Raw genomic sequence first — 26733 nt, forward strand, 5'->3', positions numbered from 1 at the left:
AATATGTATAGGTCGTTGCGACAGATAATTATATATTGGGCTGTTAAATTATATTTTTGGAGAGTGTTACTTGTGATAAGGCAGTTGCCAATTAGGGTTAGTTTTTATTTTTGTTATTTATTATTTATTCATTTTTTGTTTATAAAATAGGTCATTGTTATTTGTGTTGTTATAATATTGTGTAAAGGATGCACAATGTATTGTGTTGGTTGACCAAAAATTTTCAATAAAATATTTATTAAAAAAAAAAAAAAAAGTTTGGAAGAGCCAAGCCTCCCGCCCCGCACCCCCACTCAAGAAGGACCTTCTTCACCCTTGGGGTTTTCCCAGCCCATATAAAACCCAAGATCGCCGCGTTCATTTTCCTAAAAATGCCTTGGGGGTAAAGATTGGGAGACACTGAAACACAAAAACAGCAATCTCGGGAGGACTGTCCTTTTCACAGTTTGTACCCTCCCCGCCAATGACAGCGGGAGCATGTCCCACTTGCGGAAGTCCCTTTTCATTTGCTCTATCGACTTGCCCAAATTTAGTTTATGAAGCTGACCCCAGTCCCTTGCCACCTGATTCCTCAGATACCTAAAACTCCTTCCCACCACTTTGAACGGCATCTCCCTCAGTCTCCTCTCCTGCACTCTTGCCTGGATCACGAAGACCTCGCTCTTGCTCATGTTTAGTTTGCCACCTGAGAACTGGCCAAATTCTTCCAGTATTTCCAGAATTCCTGCAATTCCCCCCCCAATATGGGAAACATGGACAATGCAAAGCAACAAGCAGGCACAGAGCCTGAATGTATATATGGAAGGGAGTTTGCAGATGGAATCGAAACTCTGGGTCGATTTACATATTGAACAAAGGACGAATGCTCAGGTAGCCGATACTGTCTCAGACATTCCGGCGCCAGTACCCCAACCAGGAGACACAAACAAAGCAAGGCCAACGGCCACCTAGGACACGCCCAGCTAACAGTCACAATACGATAAGGCCTACCAAAACACGCAACGTGCGGTGTTGATACGAGAAGAGACAGAACACTAAGTCGAGCAATTAAAGAAACAATGTAACAATTTAAAAGCAGCCCTACGAGCACTCCACAGTTCCACGATGGAACAAAGTCAGAGTTCGGTAGACCACGCCAAATGCCGAAAGCAAATTACAGACCTGCAATCTCTGCTTTCTGTACAGAATGGTTTCCAGAATACATTTGGACCCCAGTTAGATCAGGAAAATGGCCCCGATTGGCAGGAGTTAAATGAGACTGCCCATCGATATGTACATGGAACATGTACTCAGGACAAACCTCAGAAAAGAAAAGCACTACCTTCCCTTGTCTCTGGTCTCTGCGGCTGTAGAAATGAGCTCCGGGGGCGGGGAATCTGGACCGAACGTGGTCTACATGTTTGTGCTGGAGACGACCCTGGGCTTGCACTGGTAAGATTATGGGGCCCGTTTGGCGAAAGATTACGCCAGGAACCCACTGGGCACCACCAGCAAAATTCCGAACAAACACTGGGTCACCGGGCACAAATTGCTGAATCGGCCTATGCTTGTGTGCGGCGTACTTTTGCGCCAATGTCCGGGAAAACCATACTAAGGCGGGTGCGAAGTCTCCGGCCCATTAGAAGTTCTGCGGGAGCTACCCCAGTCACCGTATGGGGGGTGGTCGTATACGTAAACAAAAAGCGAGCCAGTCTCGTGTCCATTGATCCGGAAGACTACTTCTTTAGGCCTCTTTTGAAGGTCTGCACTGCGCGCTCTGCCAACCCATTTGAAGCCGGGTGGTAAGGGACAGTGCGTATATGGCGTATGCCATTCATCTTCATGAACCTCGCAAACTCCTCACTCGTGAATGGAGTGCCGTTATCCGTGACCAGCACCTCGGGGAGGCCATGCGTACTAAAAGACAAACGCATCTTTTCAATTGTTGCGCAGGACGTTGTCCCCTGCATCTTATGCACCTCTAGCCATTTAGACTGGGTGTCGATTAATAGAAGGAACATGGATCCTTGAAAAGGGCCTGCGAAATCTGCATGCAAGTGTGCCCAAGGCCGCCCTGGCCATTCCCAGTGATGTAGGGGCGCGGCCGGCGGAAGCTTCTGATGCTCCTGGCAAATGGAGCAGTTTTGGGCCACCTCCTTAATGTCGGTGTTGAGGCCTGGCCACCAGACATAACTCCGGGCCAACATTTTCATTTTGGTCACACCTGGATGCCCATTGTGCAAGTCTCTTAGTATCAGCTCCTGGCCTTTTTCCGGGACAATCACACGTGTCCCCCACAAGAGGATGCCGTCTTCCACGCTGAATTCTGACAGCTTGGAGGAAAATGCCCGCAACTCACCTGGGAGCTGTCTATGCTGCCCACCATACAGGACTATGTGCCGAACCTTTGACAGGACTGGCTCCGTCTGGATCCACTCACGGATCTGTGATGCCGTGACAGGCAAGGTGTCCATAGAATTTAGGGTTGCAACCACCTCACCGGTCGTGGGGATCAACATGGGGCCGGTCGATAAAGGCAATCGGCTCAGTGCGTCGGCATTTGCTATCTGCGTTCCTGGTTTCTGCTCCAGAGAATACTCGTATGCAGCAAGCAACAAAGCCCAGCGCTGGATCCGTGCGGAAGCAATGGGCGGTATTGGCTTATCCTCTCTGAAAGTCCCAGCAGAGGCTTATGATCAGTCACGATAGTGAAATGGCGGCCATACACGTCCTGGTGGAAGCGTTTCACCGCAAAAACGACTGCCAGGCCCTCCTTCTCGATCTGCGCATACTTTTTCTCCGCTGCAGTCAATGTGCGGGAGGCGAAAGCTATCGGTCGCTCGGCCCCGTTCTCCATCTTGTGGGACAGGACGGCCCCAATACCATACGGGGATGCATCACATGTGACGAGCAAAGGCTTTCCAGGATCATAGTGGGTTAGTAACCCAGACGACGACAATTGTTGTTTTACCCGCCGGAAAGCGGTTTCTTGCGGCTGACCCCAAACCCAGGTGCGATTTTTCTTTAGCAGAAGGTGCAAAGGGGCCAGCGTAGTTGCCAGATTGGGGAGGAACTTCCCGTAATAGATTACGAGGCCGAGAAAAGAACGAAGATGCGAAGTGTCAGTCGGGGCGGGGGCCTGTTGAATTGCACGCACCTTCTCTGCGACGGGGTGCAAACCTTCGCGGTCCACCCGATAACCTAGGTAGACTACTTCCTTTGCCTGAAATACGCACTTTGTGCGACGTAAACGGACTCCAGCCTCCGAAAGGCGTCTAAGAACAGCCTCCAGATTTTCCAAATGTTCCTGCTCCGACGTCCCTGTAATCAAAACGTCATCTAAGTAGACAGCAACACGTGGTAAACCGCTCAAAATGCCCTCCATAACACGTTGAAAAATAGCGCAGGCAGAGGATACTCCAAAGGGCAACCGTGTATATTCATACAGGCCCCGGTGTGTATTAGTCGTTACATATGGTCGGGAGGCAAGGTCCAGCTCCAACTGTAGGTAGGCGTGACTCATATCTAATTTTGTGAAGGAGAGTCCGCCTGCAAGCTTCGCGTAGAGATCCTCTATGCGAGGCATTGGATATCGGTCGAGTCGGGAAGCCGTATTCACTGTAAGTTTATAGTCGCTACACAAGCGAACTGTGGCATCTGGCTTCATTGCAGGTACAATTGGTGCTGCCCAGTCAGCAAAACGGACGGGCCTGATAATACCAAAACTCTCCAAATGAGTGAGCTCCCCTTCTACCTTCTCGAGCAAGGCGTAAGGCACCGGGCGCGCCCGGAAATAGAGCGGCGTGGCTCCTGATTCGACTCGGATACGGGCTACGGCCCCTTTTATTTTCCCCAAACCAGGCTGGAATACGCCTGGGTATCGTCCTAGCACCTCAGTCAACCCTTCAGAAACTGTTTGGAGAATGTGCTGCCATTGCAACCGCAAATGGCGCAACCAGTCCTGACCCAACAGGCTGGGCCCATGGCCGCGCACCACGATATGTGGGAAACGCCCCTCCTGGCGTCCATAAACAACAGGGGTCATTGTAGTTCCTGCAATGTCCAGTGGTTCCCCCGTGTAGGTGGGCAACGTGGCCTGTGAGTCGGTTAATGTAAGGGTCTGTATACCCTGCTTGATGCGGTCGAATGTCCTCTGGGCGATCACGGAGACCGCTGCGCCAGTGTCCAACTCCATCTCAAGCAGGTGACCATTGGCCCGTACTGTCACCTTAATGGGAGCCACACAGGGAGCTGCCACACAATGCAGCTGGAAGCAGTCGTCCTCCGTCTCCACGTCCTCAGGAGTAGTCGCCGCAGGTTCATCCATATGGAAGGTACGGCCCCTGGGCTGGTCCCAATTTCGGTCGGAACGACGGCGCCTCTGGCGCCCCCACAGACATGGCTCCTCATCCATTGGTTCTGGAGAAGGCTCCGTTCGGGGAGGAATGTCCGACGGCCACTGGCGTCGGTCCGGACATCGCCTCGCCCAAGGTACCGCAGGAGTGCGAACGGAAGGGGTTGCGCCCCAAGGCATGCACTTCCATTACCTGTAGCTCCTGCACTCCTCGTTCTGCGCTCTCTCGGGACAATACTATTTGAATGGCCTGTTGAAAAGTCAATGTTGGCTCAGCTAACAACTTTCTCTGGGTGGCCGCATTGTTAATACCGCAAACCAAACGGTCGCCTAACATTTTTGACAAGGTCTCACCATAGTCACAGTACTCCGCAATCCTGCGTAGCCTGGATAGAAAATTGGCAAGGGACTCACCAGGGGTCCTCTCAGCGGTAACGCTGGACTATCGTGGATGGGGTTGGGTTAAAATGTTGCCCCACTATATTCACAAGTTCATCAAATGTTTTGGTGTCCGGCGAAGCTGGGTACGTAAGGCTCCTAATCACCTCAAACGTATGCGGGCCGCAGGCGGTGAGCAATATGACCACCTGGCGCTCGTTTTCGGTGATATTGGTTGCCTGGAAATAGTAACGCGTCCGTTGTGTGTACTGGTTCCAGCTTTCCAGCGCAGCATCAAAAACATCCAAACGTCCGTACAGAGGCATGGTATAATAGAAAACAACTTCCAACCTGTATCCAACAAAAATGCAGGGAGGTGGCTTCAGCAGTGTAGACAGCTATTCACTTTAACCCTCGTCACCAGTTTTGTGAGGGCCACGAAGAATCCAGCATGAGTTTTAAGGATACAAAGTAATAACTTTTATTTACAATAATATATATATAACAGCAGCAGCAACTTCCCTTGCTGCACACTCCTTCCTGCTGGTTCCAAACTGGCCAGCTTTATTTATACTTGGAGTTTACTCATGGTTTCTCCGCCCCCCTCATTGGGGAAGCTCATACTCCCACAGGATTGTGGGATTGTCATTAGTCCCCAGCCAATGGTAAGCAGGCAGGTTATAACACAGGGCCTTACCCGATTGTATCGCCCCCAACCCATCTATAACCTCCCCCAGCCTAATTGGGGCTCCCAATCCCTTCACCAGCTCATCTATCCTCGGGAACTCCAACCCCCCAGGAATCGCTTCATACCCTCCTCCCCAGCTGGGGGTTCCGATTTATACAATCTACTGTAAAACGTCCGAAACAAATCATTCATCCCCGCCGGATCCAAAACCACCTTCCCCCCTGTATCCTTTACTTTCCCAATCTCTCTCGCCGCCTCCTGTTTCTTCAGCTGATGTGCCAGCCTCCTGCTGGCTTTTTCCCCATACTCATACACCGCCCCCTTTACCCTCCTCAGCTGTCCCTCCGCCTTACCTGTGGACAGAAGCCCAAATTCCAGCTGCAGTCTCTGATGCTCCTTCAGAAGCCTGTCATCCGGAGACTCAGCATACCTCCTGTCCACCTGTAAAATTTCACCTACCAACCTGTCCAACTCCTCCCGCTCAGTCTTCTCCTTATGTGCCCGAATTGAGATGAGTTCCCCCCTAGTAACCGCCTTCAGTGCTTCCCACACCAAAACCTCACCTGTGTCCGAATGGCCTCCCTCCCCCACTCGCACACCTCCTCCTCCGCTAGCAGACCTACATCTAACCACCATTGCAGCCACTGGGCCTTTCCTTTGTTGACTTGTAGGTCTACCCAGTGCGGGGCGTGGTCTGACACCACAATTGCTGAATATTCAGCATTCACCACCTCAGCCAGCAGCATTTTGTCCAACACAAAGAAGTCTATCCGTGAATATTCCTTGTGTTTGGCCTCCCAAATCTCCACGCATCCCCCCCCATGCGCTCCATATTTTCCTGCAGCTCCTTTGCCATAGCTGATACCTTCCCAGCCCTGGAACTTGACCGTTTATTGACCAGGATTGCCACCCCCCTCGTTTTAAAGTCTAATCACGAATGAAACACTTGCCCAACCCATCCCTTCCTTAACCTAACCTGATGCCCCACCTTCAAATGTGTCTCCTGCAACATGGCCACGTCCATCTTCAGTTGCCTCAGGTGCGCGAACACACGGGCTCTTTTGACTGGCCCATTCAGTCCCCAAACGTTCCACATGACCAGCCTGGTCGCCCGTCGCCCCCCCCCCCCCGTCAATCAACCATACCCCCGGCTCGCCCTCGGGCAACCACCATCACCAACCTTCTTCCTCCTCCACTTTGAAAGTCCCCTTCCATCAGCAGTTTAGTGCTCCCCCCGCCCACCCAACCCGCCCTCCCATCCTCCCTTTCCCCCCCTCCCCCACTCTGTCTTCAGCTCACCCCCCACTTTGTTTCACTAACCCTCCCAGCTAGCCTGGCAGCCCCCGCCCATGGCGCCTAGCATCCTACCCCCCCCCCCCAAACTGGTTCCCCTCCCCCCGCTCTTAGTGCAAACAGTCGAAACAAAGGCAAGAAGCAAAAACAAATAAACACTCTCTCCCAAGGTCCGAGCACAAAGGCCCACCCCTCCTCCCTTTACAATATACTATATACCAGCATAATCCCAAACCAAATGGGGAAAAAAAAAACCGGCAAGAAACAAGCAAAATCCCCTAAATAAGTCCAAACAGCATAGATCCAAAGTTTTACAAAACATAGTTCAGTTCTCCTCCGTCAAAGTTCAAGATCCTCCTTCTCCTTCATGAAGTCCGCTGCCTACTCCGAGTACCACTCCCGGCCCCCATAGGTCACCGATAGGCGGGTCGAGTACAGTAGTCTGAATTTTATGCCCTTTTTGCACAGGGCCGACTTGACCTTATTAAAGCTCGCCCTCCTCTTTGAACGCTCTGCTCCCACGTCCTGATACACCCAGATCTCGACATCCTCCCACGTACATCCCCTCGTCTGCCTGGCCCACCTCATAATGCGTTCCTTGTCCAGGAACCGATGTAATCGCACCACAATCACTCTCGGCAGCTCACTGCCCTGGGGCTTGCGCATCAGTGCCCTGTGGGCCCGATCCACCTCTAGTGGTCAATCAAACGCAACTTCCCCAAGCAGCTTCTCCAACATCTTCCCCACATACGAACCAGCGTCCAATCCTTCGATTCCCTCCAGCAGACAAACGATCCAAATGTTCTGTCTCCAAGAACTATTTTCCAGGTCCTCCACTTTCACCAGCAGCCACTTCTGCTGGTCACGCAGCATCCCAATCTCTGCTGCCATGGAGGTGGACTGGCCCTCATGCTCCCCCACCAGCTCCTCCAACCTCTGGATCGCCTGACACTGGCCCACCAGTCTCGGCTCCAGGGGTCAAACACCGCCTTGATCGAGTCCACCGCCCAGGCCAGGTCAGTTGTTGGGTGAACTTCACATTTAAGAAACTCACCAACTGGTCCATCAACCACGGAGCTAACGGGCTCCGACCCTGTCCGTTCGCCATCTTCACCCGAGTTGTCCTCTCCTCACTTGCCACCATCGCCTGGTTCGTTCTTTTCCAATGACTTTTGGGCCGCAGCTCCATAAACTGGGGATCCCTTTCTTTTGTTCTTGCCTCTGCATCCATTTTCCACAAATTTCCTGCAACAATCCAGCTTAAGAGCCACACAAAGACCACCATGAGCGGGAGCTGCCAAATGTGCAACCGCTCACTCCATAGTCGCCACTGAAAGTCCATGATCTGGCAGATATGTCGCACTGTCCCCTGCTCAGCCAGTGTCTTCAACGGCATGTCCAGTCTGGCAGGTCATCAAATGGCAGGTGCTGCCGGTACACGCGAGGCCTCATGTGGCACCTATTTTGCACTCCTCGGCCTGTTGCGTGGCCGGCTCTCCATCCTCATTGGCTGCCTTCTGTTCCTCTGGGGCAGGCTGCATTGCTGCAGCTTCCTCCTCCTCGAGCAGCTCTAGCTTGTACAGTTGCAGTGCATCCTCCAAGCGACTAGGAGGCAGCCCAACATTGCTGGTTGAATTCCAATATCCATGCAGGGGGCAAAAGGCTGACATGTTAGCATGGTGCTTACCCCCTTGCCCAAACAGTTCCAACGGCCTACATAGTCGCCTCGGTTGGCACTGCAGACCCTGCCCCAGCATGTTTGCCCCCCCCCCCCTCTCCGTCTCTGCACCACTGGCTCCAACGGTGTCCGGAATCTGGGGGGGCCTCCTACTCTGGTGCCCGTTCCTGCTGCCAGGTGTACCGTCGGCTGGTCCTGCCCATACCAGCAAAATGCTCCGCCATTGGGAATTCCCCTGGTGGAGGCGGAGCATCGCAGAGGCCCCGGAGAAGACCGCATCAGGCCCATTAATGTTATGCAAACGGCATTTCCTGTACATGCGGAATAGAGCGCATTGACATCGCTATCGAAGTACCGGAGAGTTGGGATTTGTCATGCACCCAGCGCCGCCTGCGATTTCGATCTCAAAACTGATTCTCCGTCCAATCGCCTTTCCTGATTTCGGCGTCGGCCGACCAAGAATCCCAACCCATATTTCTATTGTAGGCTTAGCATTCTATTTCCTGGTAAATATGCACCAATTTAATGCAGCTTTTTGTTGCTGCCAAATATTAAGTAGGAGATTTTTCCCTGTTGCACTTGGCAGAATAATTGGCATCGAAGTATAGTATAACAAAGAAAATCAGTAGGACAGATTGCATGCTCACTTTATGTCTATTCAAGTAACTGAGTACAAAAATGGGCAGGCTCCATTTATGTATGGTGGGAATGCATAATTTAATTTTACAAGATTAAAAAAAAATTTGAAGTAACCAATTCATTTTTTCTCCATGCGACAATTTTGCATGGCCAATCCACCTACCCAGCACATCTTTGGGTTGTAGGGGTCAGACCCATGGGAAGAACACACAAGCTCTACATGGACAGTGACCCGGGACTGGGATCGAACCCAGGTCCTCGGCGCCATGAAGCAGCAGTGCTAACCACTGCGCCGTCCCTTACACAAGCTTTTCAACACATATTCCCCAATGTGTTCCCAGAAGGTAAGGTTATCCACCAGAAGAACAAGTCGGAAAATTATCACTTAACTGTTGGATTATTATTTGATTCTGGAGGACAAGCTATCCATAGATATGGATTTCCAACAGGTGTCACTACAAAGCAAATAGAATCCTTGATCCATTTTCTACCTGCCTGGCTTTATTGTTCTGAAACAAACTGTAATATTCTTGATTTCACCTTGGCTGAGATTGGCTCAGTACAAAGGGGGCAAACCTGGGTCATAAGTGATCTTTCTATTTGTATGGGACAGTTTAAGAGCCATCAGGGAATTTGAATGTTCATTTTTCTTATGTAACAATGCAGGCATTTACAGTGATTTAATCACATTGTTACTCATCTGTGTTTTGCCACTTTGAAACCTTGTGGAGCAATGACTAGACAAAACCTCACTTCCCACTTGCCAATTCTCCTGCTTGCCAATCTTTCTGCGACCCACCCCACTCGCCGCCTCTTCACCTCTTCGCCAACCCCCCTCCCTCACCCCCTGTCGCCTCCCTCTCCTGAAACGTTGCTTTGAGCAGTATAGTCAAGCTGCAAGAGGCCTTTACCAAACTACCAATAACTGGATTTGCAGATTGCAAGGTGCAAACATCACTGCTTTTTAATATGGCTTTAGAGAAAATCACTGTTGTATAGAATTACAAAGAATGTTCAGGAAACATGGGCGGCGGTGGTGCAGTGGTTAGCACTGCTGCCTATGGTGCTGAGAACCTGGGTTCGAACCCGGCCCTGGGTCACTGGCCTTGTGGAGTTTGCACATTCTCCCCATGTCTGCATGGGTTTCACCCCCACAACCCAAAGATATGCAGGTTAGGTGAATTGACCACGCTAAATTGCCCCTTAATTGGAAACTCTAAATTTAGGGGAAAAAAGGAATGTTCAGGAAACTGTTGTGTGAGGGAGGAAACGAGCAAGGCAAGTGTAGTGATATCATGGTTGTGTTATAATTCACCGACTGACCACTAGCAGTCTCATTAGTATATAAGTGAATGTTAGAATCAGGTGACTCCTCAGACTGGCTGGAGATGTTGCTTGTGCTTGATCTTATTGTTATTCATCTGTTGTTTTGTATATAGTTTACCCACAGTTAATGTTAATAAATTGCTTATAGCTTTAGATACAAGTGTTCTTGTAATATAAATACAGCATGGTAGCATAGTGGTTCGCACAATGGCTTCACAGCACCAGGGTCCCAGGTTTGATTCCAGCTTGGGTTCCAGTCTGTGCGGAGTCTGCACGTTCTCCCCATGTCTGCAGGAGTTTCCTCCGGGTGCTCCGGTTTCCTCCCACAGTCCAAAGATGAGCAGGGGTCGGTCAATTGGCTAAATTGCCCTTAGTTTCCAAGAACAAAAAGGTACGGTAAAGTGGGGTTACGGGGTTAGGGTGGAAGTGCGGGGATAGGTGGAGGTGTGGGGTTAGGTAGGGTGCTCTTTCTAAGAACTGGTGCAGACTCGATGGGCTGAATGGCCTCCTTCTGCACTGTAAATTCTATGATAAATCAGACCATCCGACAAGAACATTGCAGCTCCAAGGAGCTGTGAGCAGATGGGTCAGGGAGCAGTTAAGAGCTGGCAAGTAAGAGGATTGGGAAATAGGAGGGGCAGTTAATGGGAGAGAGATGACATGCAGGCAAGTCCGGGAAGAAGAGGGCTGGCAAACTGAAGAGAGGTGGTGAGCAGGAAAGGCAGTGAGCAGGAGGGTCAGTGAGCAGGAGAGGTGGTGAGCAGGAGGGTCAGGAAGTAGGAGAGGTTGCTTCAAAACGGTCAGGTGATGCCATGATGTCCCAATTTGGAACAATGCTAAAACACATATCATGATTCTTTTTTTCTTCTTTTTTTTTAAATTTAGAGTACCCAATTTGTTTTTTCCAATTAAGGGGCAATTTAGCGTGGCCAATCCACCTACACTGCATATGTTTGGGTTGTGGGAGCGAAACCCATGTAAACATGGAGAGAATGTGCAAACTCCACACAGACAGTGACCCAGAACCGGGATCGAACCTGGGACCCCGGTGCCGTGATGCAGCAGTACAAACCACTGCACCATTGTTTTGCCCTTCATATCCTGATTCTAAGTGGAGATACTGGCCCCACTGTATTTTTGTTGGTTAAAGCACAATGACTAAAAGCAGGGACTTACTGTATACAGTGATGTAGGTGGCAGGTAGAAGAGTTGGTTGCCTATCTGTTGTTCCAGTCAGCAATGGTGCACAGTGCAATGAAAAATAATAAGTAATTTCAGAAATAAGCAGATTCTTTTAGATACAGGAGATCAGATTTCTCGCACCAATAACATATTTGAATGAATACAATGACACAGAACTTTGTGGATATTTCCTAATTATGTAACTTGTTTACAAATTGTCACAAAGACACACAAAACATTTTATTTACTTTTGCGATTTATCCAAAACAAAGATCCAAAAAGGCATTCATAATACACTAATAAATAAAGTTATATTTAAATTCCTGAGGAAAAAATTAACATGATACCTGTTAGATATAAGTGACAAAGTTATAAAACCATTAATACTGGATAATCAAAACAAGACCGTCACAGAACAAACACAAATCAATAATAGTCATATGTTCAGAACACCCTTTTATCCATAAATGTAAACAAGTTCATACAAAATAGATAACTTTTTTATAACGTCTGAATACCATATGCTTTTTATTTTAGAAAAGATTGTGTGTGCTCTATAAGGTTTACAATGACATTTACTAATTGCATCTCTACATTGCATAGATACTCCAAGTTTATCAAAGCAATAGAACTTGATACATTATACAGGCAAATATAGGTGTCATAATAAACATGTATGCAATTACACGAAATAGCTCCCCAAATTAAATTTGGGCATATTTGACGTAACAAAAATATGTTCTAGTATTCAACCTACTTACATTTTAATTTGACACAGAATGTTATTCTAGATATTTACTGCCATCCCCCACCCCTCCCTCACACCATTGTAGGCCACAAGCTGTTTTCGGAACCCATTCATTCCCATTTCTTTTGTGCAATTCAGTTTTACTTCAAATTGCAATAATCAATTAAACACCAATCAGGTTAACAAATGACACTGTGTGGTACTGAGCCATATAAGCCAGAAATTAATCCTTTGTCCATGCTGAGTTGGCTGATCTCAGCTACAGTAGCAGGTGGGGCAGGCGGAATCCCTGCTCCTGATCACTAAAAATGATCGTGTGTGAAATGGCATGTGTTAGGATATCAGAATCAGGCGTGGCTGTGACACTAACCTCCTCATGGTGCCTTTTAATATTTAATGTTTGGCTCTCGTTTTAAAATGGCCAGTTAAGTAAAATGTTGTCACATTGTTCGCATGAGTAGAAAATATTTCAATGTAATTCAGCATCATCTTAAGAGGGGAAAAGGATAATAAAACTGGGAGAAGAAAAATTGACATAATTAGTCTGGAGGAAACAAAGCGACAAAAGGATCCAGACTGAATGTAACCAAGCAGGCCCAACAGACGAGAAATGTTTCAAATCTAGTTAACGTGAATGTCCTAGGAATAACATAACTGAATGTAATATTTATGCAATTATGAATTGGTGACAATATTTACAACAAAAATCTTACTAATTCCACTAATATTGCAACAGCCAAGTTGACTACTGTTGTTGTGTGTTTTTTTCACCTTTAATCAAAACTAATTGGCTAGTATTTTTAAATTACACATGTTAATAGCTACTATCTACATCATCTTTGAAAAATTGAGAATGTTTATTTCACATTTGGGTAGATCCATATTAAAATTTTATTACATTTTAAGTTAACTTGACGTTCAATTACATCTTTATATATAATACCAAGTGGAATTTATCAATTATTAATTGTTTAGTCTGATTGAGGAGACTTTGATAATGCATGATATTCTGTATTTGTCCGCAAGATAGCAGTTTTACGCATAGTTGAGTATTTGCCCACAAAGGGCGAATGTCATTATATTAGTTTTCCTAAACATGAGATGTGTCTAGATCTGTGTTCCAACCACCTCTACATAAAGAATCCATATTCTTACACTTTATTCCATACACTGAATCATTCCAACTAGTACTACAGGTATGCCTGAATAATTAATAGTTATGCAAATATCTTAACAAACTAAAACTAAGATTAATGGGCCAAATTCCAGTATCATATTTCAATCATCTAATTAATATTCAATGAACAAAGGATACATATGCATCCATTATCCTTTAATTATGTCCAAATTACTTTAAAAAATAAGTAACTACCATAATGGTTAGAATATAATGATGATATTGATAATTTTGGTTTATCAATATAAATGGAAATGAATTAAGCACAGCTAAGAAACATTTTCAGGGCTCTCACAGTTATTGTAGATCTGTGGGAAAGTTTACCCTTTATGAGTAATTACAGCATCAGTAAGTCTTTCTCAGATAGTAACTAATAATGGAACATTCTTTTCAATGGACGATAGTCATTTTACACTGATTAAGAGAGAAACATTCTGTGTCTATTATTTTATAAAAAGGCTGAAAGATTGCGCTTAGTAAGACTACAACGACATCTTAAAAGATGTATCAATATTGTGGATAGGAGAAAAAAAATCCAAAAACTATTTGAGATGGAGCACACGCAAAGGACACAGATTATAACACCTCTGACAGTACTGAAGAGGCAGACTAACATAATAGCTTCTCAAGAACAAGCTTTATATATTTTTTATTAATATCAATGAATCAATTCACAGGACCTGCCTGTGTTTTAAAAGTATTCCATAACATAGTTTAACTGGAAAGAAAAAATACTGTCCATGCATCAGTTCCACACATCAAAAGCATACTAAGATGCATAATCCACTCATCAATTCACTTTTTTCACGTTTTGTATTGAAAAATACTTTGTATGTATCATACAAGGACATAAAGCAGCATCAATGTTATGTAATTTGCTCCAGACCTTTCAATATAGATTATTATAAAATTAACAGAATGTTTATAAGATAATAGTACATTTATTGTATTAGTTACCGATGGCACTATATATAAAAACATATTATACTGATTTACATATTATTGCACTTAACCAGTTATCAATACTTCTTTCAACTTTCTCGGTTTATTTCCAATCCTGTCTATATATATATATATATTTTAGATTTATGAAAATGAAATGAAAATCGCTTATTGTCACAAGTAGGCTTCAAACGAAGTTACTGTGAAAAGCCCCTAGTCGCCACATTCCGGCGCCTGTTCAGGGAGGCTGGTACGGGAATTGAACCGTGCTGCTGGCCTGCCTTTGTCTGCTTTAAAATCCAGCAATTTAGCCCTGTGCTAAACCAGCCTCTGGTTTTAGAGTGTGATGTCTATCTATTAGCTAGTTCTACTCTCTGCTATGAAATTAGTGCTGATGCTAAATATCGCACATATTCCAAAACAAAACGTTCAGCAGCAGGAACTCAACAATTATCCCTGGAGGCACAATATGCCACTTCGACCAGGTAAGTGCTTTCTGTTTCCAATCATCAATCTTGATTTCTTTTGTAGATTGTACTGTTTCAAATGCTGGAACAAAAAAAATTACAAAAAATGTTGCATATACTCTTTAAACATAAACAGGTCGATAGCTTTCACTATGGCTAACAGAATCTCTCTGGTCCAAATCTGGCTGGTTTTGTTTTGGCTCATCGCTATCCAAGGGTTTTGGATACCGAAAGGGATAACCATTGTCATCAAAGAATCTTCGGAAGGTGAATTCGTAAAATGCATGTTCTGGATGCTTATTGCCACTAACATGACAAGTTAATGTGTCAGATGTCTTGGTGCTATCACCACTGTCATTCCATGAGTTCTCTTCTTCTATTGGGTCAAAGTTGGAGGTGTCCATGGGATGGCTAATCTTTGGGACATAGGGTGCTGGCTGTCTGCGAATGTCTTCAGCAAAATCAATGGAAGTAAAGAAAAGATGAGCCTTGATTTCATCTGCTCCATTTCCACCCACTCTGTCACTGGCTCCACAACAGAGCTTTGTGATGAGATCTGCTGCCTCAGAACTAAGTTTTACTTGTGGTGGAATGTAGAGTGTGGTCTCCCAATTTATTACCTGAGGAACAGAAATTATTAAGCATATAATTATTTCAGCATCATGTTAGATTAAATTATACAAATTGTGAGCTGAGAAGCAAAGGTTTATTTTGTGCTCAAACTGTTTTCACTGAATATTCCAAGTCTTCCCACCATTGGCCCGTGGTAATATATGTCCCATCCAACAACAAGTGTAACATTTGAAACCATCTCAAGGCTTTTCACAGGAATACTATGAAACAAAATATGACACCAAGAACAAGGCACTGCTGCTCAACCTGACTCAGGAGCTGCCACAGACATGTGGTGGATATAAACCTTCGGGAAGTCATTAATAATAATAATAATAATAATAATCACTTATTGTCACAAGTAGGCTTCAATGAAGTTACTGTGAAAAGCCCCTAGTCGCCACATTCCGGCGCCTGTTCAGGGAGGCTGGTACGGGAATTGAACCCGCACTGCTAGCCTTGTTCTGCATTACAAGCCAGCTATTTTAGCCCAGTGTGCTAAATTATGATTATTTCTGGGATGCTGCAACCAGTAAAGCTCAAGTAGCTTCCGGTGCTAGCACACATTGAATCTCCTGATGTCCACAGGGAAAACATTCTGCTCAAAGAACACCACCAGCTCACAGCTAACAAAGCACTCCCATTGACACAGGACCTCAAAAAACACAGACACTCTTTGAAGGCAAATACACTTCATGATGTGAAACTAAATCAGACCCACTCTGTTATGACTCATCCAATCTTAGTTGCAGTGATAGTGAAGGCTTCAGCATCCTCAAGTTAGGATGGATCTGATCTGGATTACTATCCAGTGAACCCTTCTGTGGATGTCACACAATGGTTAAATCAGTTTTAAGTGCAAAATCTCTCTTCCCACCAATACTTTTATCGTGGCCACATAAAGAAAGATTATGTTGGTGTAGCAAGGAACCACACTCAAGCATAAAATGGCAAAAGTTATATATGCCCTAATAAAAATATTTTTTAAAAAAAGCATAAAATGGCATACCAGGTGCAAGGTTGCATGGATCCAAGTAGAAAAGCAGAAGATAAAGTTGTAGCAGATTTAAATTGTGCTATTTCAAAAGGTATACCTTTTCTGAGAAACCAGAATCTATACATGCCATATACCCTTCCATGAACCTAAAAATTCAGAAGGATTGTACATTGACACACCTTAATGTTTGTGGATGTGCATGCCACTGAAAAGACCAGCATTTATTGCCCATCCTTAATTGCCATTGAGAAGTTGGTGTTGAGATGCCTTTTTCTTTTTTTTAATAAATATATTTTATTCAAAAATTTTTGGCCAAACAAAACAATACAAAGGTTTTCCTTTTTACAACAATAAAACAGGATAAATAACAGTGGCCGTTTAAACAAATAAATAAATAATATATAAACTAAATGGCAACTGCCATATCAAAAATAATAACTCTCCAAAAATAAAATCAAACAATCCAATATACATAACCTGGTACAAATATCTATACACAAACATCCCTGAGGACCCGCCCGGGCCCTCCACCTCCCCCCCCCCCCCACCCCCTGCCCCCTGGGTTGTTGCTGCTACCTTCCAATTTCCTTTATCGTTCTGCGAGGTAGTCAATGAACGGTTGCCATCGCCTGGTGAACCCTTGAGCCGAACCCCTTAGTGCGAACTTTATCCGTTCTAGTTTTATAAACCCTGCCATGTCATTTATCCAAGTCTCCACGCCCGGGGGTTTGGCTTCCTTCCACATAAGCAATATCCTTCGCTGGGCTACTAGGGACGCAAAGGCCAAGACATCAGCCTCTTTCGCCTCCTGCACTCCCGGCTCTTCTGCAACCCCAAATATAGCCAACCCCCAGCCTGGCTCGACCCGGACCCCCACCACCTTCGAAAGCACCTTTGCCACCCCTACCCAGAACCCCTGCAGTGCCGGACATGACCAAAACATGTGGGTGTGGTTTGCTGGGCTTCTCGAGCATCTCCCACACCTATCCTCTACCCCGAAAAATTTACTGAGCCTTGCTCCGGTCATATGCGCCCTGTGTAAAACCTTGAATTGTATCAGGCTTAGCCTGGCGCACGAGGACGACGAGTTTACCCTACGTAGGGCATCAGCCCACAGCCCCTCCTCAATCTCTTCCCCCAGCTCTTCTTCCCATTTCCCCTTCAGCTCATCCACCATGATCTCCCCCTCGTCCCTCATTTCCCTGTATATATCCGACACCCTACCATCCCCCACCCATGTCCCTGAGATCACTCTATCTTGAATCTCCTGCATCGGGAGCTGCAGGAATTCCCTCACCTGCTGCCTCGCAAAAGCCCTCAGTTGCATGTATCGAAATTCATTCCCTTGGGGCAACCCATATTTTTCCGTCAGCGCTCCCAGACTCGCAAACGTCCCGTCTACGAACAGATCTCTCAGTTGCACAACCCCAGCTCTCTGCCATGCTCCAAATCCCCCATCCATTCTCCCCGGGACAAACCTATGGTTATTTCTTATCGGGGACCGCACCGAGGCTCCTGTCCTTCCCCTATGTCGTCTCCACTGTCCCCAAATTTTTAGTGTTGCCACCACCACTGGACTTGTGGTGTATTTCTTCGGGAAGAACGGCAACAGGCCGTCACCATTGCTTGGAGGCTGGTTCCCTTGCAGGACGCCATCTCCAATCTCTTCCACGCCGCTCCCTCCCCTTCTCCCATCCACTTATACACCATTGAGATATTGGCGGCCCAGTAGTATTCACTTAGGCTCGGTAGTGCCAGCCCCCCCCTATCCCTGCTACGCTGCAAGAACCCCCTCCTCACTCTCGGGGTCTTCCCGGCCCACACAAAACTCATGACACTTTTCTCAATTCTCTTGAAAAAAGCCTTCGTGACCATCACCGGAAGGCACTGAAACACAAAGAGGAATCTCGGGAGGACTACCATTTTGACCGCCTGCACCCTACCCACCAGTGACAGGGGCACCATGTCCCATCTCTTAAAATCCTCCTCCATCTGTTCCACCAATCTTGTTAAATTAAGCCTATGTAAGGTTCCCCAACTCCTGGCTATCTGAATTCCTAAGTACCGGAAATCTCTTGTTACCTTCCTCAGCGGCAAGTCATCTATTCCCCTGCTCTGCTCCCCCGGATGCACCACAAACAACTCACTCTTACCCATATTCAATTTGTACCCCGAGAATTCCCCAAACTCCCTGAGTGTCTGCATTATCTCAGGCATCCCCTCCACTGGGTCCGCAACATACAGCAATAAATCATCTGCATACAAGGATACCCGGTGTTCTTCTCCTCCCCTGAGTACTCCCCTCCACTTCCTGGAGCCCCTCAGTGCTATGGCCAGGGGCTCAATCGCCAATGCAAACAGTAACGGAGACAGGGGACACCCCTGCCTCGTCCCTCTATGAAGACGGAAGTAATCAGACCTCTGTCTGTTCGTGACCACGCTCGCCACCGGGGCCCTATACAGCAGCTGTACCCATCCGATATACCCTTCTCCAAAACCAAATCTCCTCAGCACCTCCCACAGATAATCCCACTCCACTCTGTCGAATGCTTTCTCGGCGTCCATCGCCACCACTATCTCCGCCTCCCCCTCTGGTGGGGGCATCATCATTACCCCTAGCAATCTCTGTATGTTCGTGTTCAGCTGTCTCCCCTTAACGAACCCAGTTTGATCCTCGTGGACCACCCCCGGGACACAGTCCTCTATCCTCGTCGCCATCACCTTGGCCAGGAGCTTAGCATCTACATTTAAAAGGGAAATGGGCCTGTAGGACCCACACTGCAGCGGGTCTTTTTCCTTCTTCAAAAGGAGCGATATCGTTGCCTCCGACATAGTCGGGGGCAGCTGCCCCCTTTCCCTAGCCTCATTAAAGGTTCTCGTCAAAAGCGGGGCCGGTAGGTCCATATACTTCCTATAGAATTCCACCGGGAATCCGTCCGGTCCCAGGGCCTTCCCCGCCTGCATGCTCCCAATCCCTTTTACCACCTCCTCCATCTCAATCTGTGCTCCCAGTCCCGCCCTAACCTGCTCCTCCACCTTAGGGAATTCCAGCTGATCCAAGAAACACATCATTCTCTCCTTCCATTCTGGGGGCTGAGCCTTATATAACCTCTCATAAAATGGCTTGAACACCCCGTTCACTCTCTCCGCTCCCCGTTCCATCTCTCCCGCCTCATCTCTCACCCCACCTATCTCCCTCGCTGCTCCCCTCTTCCTCAATTGGTGGGCCAGTAGCCGACTCGCCTTCTCTCCATACTCATACTGTACACCCTGTGCCCTCCTCCACTGTGCCTCTGCCTTACCCGTGGGCAGCAGGTCAAATTCCACATGTAGCCTTTGTCTTTCCCTGTACAGTCCCTCCTCTGGTTCCATCCGAATATTGCCTGTCCACCCTCAAAAGTTCTTTCAGCAATCGCTCCCTTTCTTTACCCTCTTGCTTCCCTTTATGTGCCCTTATGGATATCAGTTCCCCTCTAACCACCGCCTTCAACGCCTCCCAGACCACTCCCACCTGAACCTCTCCATTGTCATTAAGCTCCAAGTACCTTTCGATGCACCCCCTCACACTTAAACATACCCCCTCATCCGCCAATAAGCCCATATCCATCCTCCAGAGTGGGTGCTGTTCTTTTTCCTCTCCTACCTCCAGGTCTACCCAATGTGGAGCGTGGTCTGAAATAACTATGGCCGTATACTCCGTCCCTGTCACCGTCGGAATCAGTGCCCTTCCCAAGACAAAAAAGTCTATCCGTGAGTATACTTTGTGAACATGGGAGAAAAATGAGAACTCCTTACTCCTAGGCCTACTAAATCTCCAGGGGTCTACCCCTCCCATCTGCTCCATGAAGTCCTTGAGCACCCTGGCCGCTGCCGGCCTCCTCCCGGTCCTGGACCTCGACCGGTCCAGCCCTGGATCAAGCACCGTATTGAAGCCCCCATTACCAACTTTCCCGCCTCCAGGTCCGGGATACGTCCCAACATACACCTCATAAAATTTGCATCATCCCAGTTCGGGGCGTATACATTCACCAGAACTACCGCCTCCCCTTGCAATCTGCCACTCACCATCACATATCTACCCCCACTATCCGCTACTATGGTCTTTGCCTCAAACAGTACCCGTTTCCCCACTAAGATAGCCACCCCCTGTTCTTCGCATCTAAACCCGAATGAAACACCTGCCCCACCCATCCTTTACATAGTCTGACCTGGTCTATCAGTTTCAGATGCGTCTCCTGCAACATAACCACATCTGCCTTTAATTTCTTTAGGTGTGCGAGTACCCGTGCCCTTTTAATCGGCCCGTTCAGCCCTCTCACGTTCCACGTGACCAGCCGGGTTGGGGGGCTCTTTACCCCCCCCCCCCTTGTCGACTAGCCATCCCCTTTTTTAACTCAGCTCCTCACCCGGTTCCCACGTTCCCGTGTATCCCCCCGACGGCGCCCTCCCGCCTCGACCACCCCATCCCATAACAGCTCCCCCTTCTCCTTAGCAGCAGCAACCCAGTTAACCCCCCCTCCCCTAGATCCCCCTCTAGCGTAGTTGCACCCCCCATGTTGCTCCCAGAAGTCAGCGAACTCTGGCTGACCTCGGCTTCCCCCCTTGTCCTCGGCCCCCACTGTGCGAGGCCCCCTCCTTCCTGCGTCCCTGTTCCCGCCATAATTACCATAGCGCGGGAACAAAGCCCGCGTTTCCCACTTGGCTCCGCCCCTAATGGCCGGCGCCCACAGTTCCCCTCATACTCCCCCCCCCCCCAACATGGGGAAGCGAGAAAAGTTACAGGATCGCAAAAAAAGTTACAGGATCGCCACCTCCGCACTCCAATCCTGGTATACGCGGATCACCGCGTTCTCCCACCTACAGCTCCGAGTTTTCTTCGCCCATCTGAGGACCGTCTCTCTGTCATTGTAGCGGAGAAACCTCACCACTATAGCTCGAGGTATTTCTCCAGCCTTCGGTCTTCGCGCCAAAACTCGATAAGCTCCCTCCACCTCCAAAGGGCCCGTCGGGGCCTCCGATCCCATTAGTGAGTGAAGCATCGTGCTCACATATGTCCCGACGTCCGCCGCTTCTGCGCCTTCGGGAAGACCCAGAACCCTTAAATTCTTCCTCCTCGAATTATTCTCCAGTACTTCCAGCCTTTCCACACACCTTTTGTGCTGTGCCTCGTGCATCTCTATCTTCACCACCAGGCCCTGTATTTCGTCTTCATTTTCAGCAACCTTTGCCGTCACGACCCGAAGCTCCAGCTCTTGGGTCTTCTGCTCCTCCTTTAGCCCTTCAATCGCCTGTAATATCGGGGCCAACAGTTCCTTCTACAACTCCTTTTTCAGCTCTTCCACACAGCGCCGCAGGAACTCTTGTTGGTCCGGGCCCCATAACAAACGGTCACCTTCCGACGCCATCTTGCTTTGAGCTTCCCTTCCTTGCCGCTGCTCCAGAGGATCCTCCGCAGTCCGGCCGCTATCCTCTCCCTTATCCATGCGTGTCCGGGGGGATTCCCTTCTGGTTTACCGTACAGTGTTTTTGGCCGTTTAAATTGCCGTTGAGGCTCCTATTAAGAGCCCAAAGGTCCGTTCCAACAGGAGCTGCCGAAACGTGCGACTTAGCTGGTCATCGCCGCACCCGGAAGTCGAGATGCCTTTTTCAACCACTGCAGTTTATGTGGTGTCGGTAGGCCTACAGTACACGAGAAACGAAGTTCCAGGATTTTGATCGAGCAACATTGAAGGAACAAAAATATAGTTCCAAGTCACTATGATATGCAACTTGGAAATAAACTCGCAGGCGGTAGTGTTCATCTGCACCTGCCACCCTTCTTTTACTAGGAGGTAGCGATCACAGGTTTGGAAGGTGCTGTCGAAGGAGCCTTGGCAAGTTACTGAAGTACATCTTGTAGATGGTACACACTGCTTTTTTAAAAATAAATTTACAGTACCCAATTCTTTTTTTCCAATTAAGCGGCAATTTAGAATGGCCAATTCACCTACCATGCAAATATTTTTTGTCATGATATTCAGGTAAACATCATGGTACAAACATACATACATACTGATGGACAGATCAACGGACCAATCAACACAAACACAGCACCACAGCCAATCACAGGCAAGAGCATACACACTACAAAACAGGGAACACGACACTTCCCGGGCATTCCAGCAGGAGACAGCTCAGGGCACAGAGCTCACAGCAAGCCACTCAGACATCCACCATGTGCTGAGTGCCACTCCAATATAGTATTAGGAAAAGGTCCACAGATTCTAGGGTTATGATCGAACCTCAGTAACCAGTTTACCACTGTAAATAAATGTTAGTAATAAAACTGAGTTGTACCATTCGCAACCGTGTTGGTTCGTCTGTGTAGCAGAGTACCCAACACATCATTTTTAGGTTGTGGGGGTGAGACCCATGCAGACACGGGAAGATTTGTCAAACTCCACACGGACAGTGAACCGGGGCCGGGATCGAACTCGGGTCCTCGACGCCAAAGGCAGCAGTGCTAACCACTGTGCCACTATGCTGCCCTGATGGTACACATTGCTGCCAAGTTTGCGCTGGTGGCGGAGGAGTGCATGTTTGGTAGATGGGATATTTGTATGATGTCAGGCTTCTTGAGTATTGTTGCAGCTGCACTCATGCAGGCAAACTGGGAGTATTCCATCACGCTCCTGACTTGTGTCTTGTTGACAGTATACAGGCTTTTGTGTGGCTGTAGAGGAGTTATTTGCCTCATAATTCACATTATCTGGCCTGCTCCTGTAGCCAGGTTTTAAATACCTAGTCCAATGAAATTCTGGTCAATGGTAATCTCCAGGATCTAGATGATATGGGATTCAGCAATAATAATGCTGCTGAATGTCATGGGGAGATAGTTAGATTATCTCTTGTTGAAGATGGTCATTGCCTGGTACTTATGTGGGGTGAATGGTGCCTGCCACTTATCAGCTTATACCTGACATAAGATATAAGAGCAGAATTAGGTCATTCAATCCAGCAAGTCTGTTCCACCATTCGATCATGGCTGATGTTTCTCAACTCCAATCTCCTGCCTTCTCCCAATATTGTCTGATCCCCTTATTAATCAAGAACCTATCTATCTCTGTCTTAAAGATATTCAGTGACCTGGGACGGGTTTCTCCATTTTGCCGGCGCTTGGGGATTGTACTACGGCGTGGGGCTGCCCCACAATGGGAAATCCCATTGACCAGCCGGCGTAACAGAGAATCTGCCCGCGGGTTGGGGCAGAAATCAGGCGCGACACTAAGGGCAATTTAGCATGGCCAATCCACCTAACCTGCACATTTTTGGACTGTGGGAGGAAACCGGAGTACCCGGAGGAAACCCACGCAGACATGGGGAGAAAGTGCAAACTCCGCACAGACAGTGACCCAAGCCAGGAATTGAACCTGGAACTCTGGAGCTGTGAAGCAACTGTGCTAACCATTGTGCTACTGTCGCCCCTTATATTCTAGCCCTCTCGACATGAATGCTAACATTGCATTTGTCTTCCTAATTGCCGACTGAACATGCACATTAACCTTAAGAGAATCGTGAACAAGGTTCCCAAGTCCCTTTGTGCTTCTGATTTCCTAGGCATCTCCCCATTTAGAAAATAGTCTATGCCTCCATTTCTCCTTCCAAAGTGCATAACCTCAGACTTTTCCACATTGTATTCCATCTGTCACTTCTGTACCCACTCTCCTAGCCTGATCAAGTCCTTCTGCAGCCCGCCTGCTTCCTCAATACTACCTGCCCGTCTACAGGGGCGGGATTCTCCCCGACTCGACGGGGCGGGGGGTTCCGGCGTAATCGAGTGGCGGGAACCACTTTGGCGTCGGGCCGCCCCAAAGGTGCAGAAGTCTCCGCACCTTTAGGGGCCAAGCCCTCACCTTGAGGGGCTAGGCCCGCGCCGGAGGGTTTGCGCTCCGCCGGCTGGCGGGAAAGGCCTTTGGCGCAATGCCAGCCTGGCTTAATGGTCTTCGCCAGGCGACGCATGCGCGGGAGCGTCAGCGGCTGCTGACATCATCCCCACGCATGCGCAGGGGAGGGCGTCTCTTCCGCCTCTGCCATAGTGAAGACCATGGCGAAGGTGGAAGAAATAGAGTGCTCCCAGGGCACAGGCCCGCCCGCGGATCGGTGGGCCCCGATCGCGGGCCAGGCCACCGTGGGGGCACCCCCCGGGGCCAGATCGCCCCGCGCCCTCCCCAGGACCCCGGAGCCCGCCCGCGCCGCCTTGTCTCGCCGTTCAAAAGGTGGTTTAATCCATGCTGGCGGGGCAGGCATTCCAGCAGCGGGACTTCGGCCCATCGCGGGCCGGAGAATCGGTGGGGGTGGGCCCGCCGACCGGCACGGCGTGATTCCCGCCCCCACTGACCGGCGTGGCGCGATTCCCGCCCCCGCCGAATCTCTGGTGGCGGAGACTTCGGGACACGGCGGAGGCGGATTCACGCCAGCCCCCAGCGATTCTCCGACCCGGCGTGGGGTCGGAGAATCCCGCCCCAGATCTTTGTATCATCTGTACCACCACATGCGAGACATAAGGGGCGAGATTCTCCAACACCCCGCCAGGTCAGAGAATCGGCGGAGGCTGGCGTGAATCCCGCCCCTGCCGGTTGCCGAAGTCTCCGGCACCGGATATTCGGCGGGGGCGGGAATCGCGTCACGCCGGTTGGCGGGCCCTCCCGCTCGATTCTCCGGCCCGGATGGGCCATACGGAAAGCGTCCCAGGGCCGGGATTCGAATCCGGGTCCTCAGCGCCGCAGTCCCAGTGATCATTAGTCTTTTAATTCCAGATTTTTAAAAATAAAATTCAAATTTCGACATCTGCCATGGTGGGATTCGAACCAGGGCTCCCAGAGCATTACCCTGGGTCTCTGGATGCCACAAGTAGATTTGTGAGAAAGAAGTCAAGTAGGTTTTTCCTTTTTGTTGGTTCTCTTACCACCTGCCACAGGTGCAATCTGGTTGATAAGACTTTCAAGATTTGGTCAGTAGTGGTGCTCACTAACCACTCTTGGTGATCGACATTAAATTCCCCTGCCCAACCTGTATACACTTTACCTACACCTCTGGTGAGTCTGTCCTATCAGTGGGACAAGCATACTTATGGGATGGTAATGGAGGAGTCTGTAAGGTTGTCTGTAAGATATTATTTAGTGAGTATAACTGTGTCAGGCTAAGTCCCAGATGTTAACGCGGAGAACTTTGCCCGGTTGATTGGACATTGAGTGTTTTTACTGTGTCCAGTGCCTAGGTCAATACCAGATCCATTCATTTTCATTCTTATTCAATTTTTCTGCAGCAGTCTGGTATAACTTAGTGGCTTGCTAGGCCATTTTGGAGGGCATTTGAGAGTCAACTACATTGCTATAGATCTGGAGTCACATGTTCGCCAGACTGAGAAAGCATTAGTGAACCCGGTTAGTGGGCTAGATGGTTTTTTTTGTGATCATTTTTAATTGCGTTTAAATTACCCCACCTGATGTAGTGCATTTTGAGTCATGTCTCTGGAGAGTTAAATAGGCATCTGGAATACTAGCCAAGTAACATTACCACTATGCTACCATTTTTTCATATAGTACACCACTGAAGTTATGGGATACTGAACCGTGTACAAAATTAACATAAATTCTCATGTACTGAATGAAGAAGAATACTTATAGTGGGTAATGGCTTATTGCTCTAGGTACCTACCTTGATTTGTGTTTCTGCAGGTGTTGGAGCAAGAAAAGGAGGCTGCCCCACTAACATCTCAAAGAGTATAACTCCCACACTCCACCAGTCACAAAGTTGTGTGTAACCTGAAAGAAAGGCGGCATTAGTTAAGACAATCCTCAAATATAAGTAAAGTTTGTATGTAACTAAGGGCGCAATTTAACAGGAAAAGTTCCAAGTGCCATATCCGGCGCAACTTCCCAGGTGTTTCCCGATGGCCGAGTCGGCTTTGGACCGTGCCGGAAATTATCCCCCATGAGCTTCACTTTTGAAATGGCTGTCACACCAGCTGGTTCGCTTGGACCACACTTGGCATCTCCCCGTTAACAAGGAAGAGCTGCTCATAAACGCTCCCTCCAAATCAGCTCTCAGGCAGCACACAGCCATGCCACCGGGTAGACCTGCCCCACGCTTCAGGGATGCCGATCTGGCCAAGCTGCTGGACGATGTGGAGGCGGTACTGGACATCTTTTTCCCCTGAGGGGATCAGAGGACAAGCCACAGGGCCACCAATGCCACCTGGGAGGCAGTGGCAGTGGCCGTCGGTTCGGGCAGC

At 48.3% G+C, this 26733-nt stretch overlaps 1 protein-coding gene across 4 annotated transcripts in view; it reads right to left on the minus strand.

Moving 5' to 3' along the window:
• Positions 1 to 13138: 13138 nt before the first annotated feature.
• Positions 13139 to 26733, minus strand: part of lats2 (large tumor suppressor kinase 2) — a 191339-nt gene continuing 177744 nt past the window's right edge. For all 4 annotated transcript variants that reach the window (XM_072476837.1, XM_072476840.1, XM_072476838.1 and 1 more), the window contains exons 7-8: positions 26157 to 26263; positions 13139 to 15471 (exon numbers count right to left, since the gene is read on the minus strand). In XM_072476837.1, coding sequence (XP_072332938.1) covers positions 14974 to 15471; positions 26157 to 26263 — 605 coding nt within the window. In that variant the 3' untranslated portion in view covers positions 13139 to 14973. The remainder of the gene's footprint in view (positions 15472 to 26156; positions 26264 to 26733) is intronic.

Source organism: Scyliorhinus torazame, chromosome 15, assembly GCF_047496885.1.
Source record: "Scyliorhinus torazame isolate Kashiwa2021f chromosome 15, sScyTor2.1, whole genome shotgun sequence".
NCBI lineage: Eukaryota > Metazoa > Chordata > Chondrichthyes > Carcharhiniformes > Scyliorhinidae > Scyliorhinus > Scyliorhinus torazame.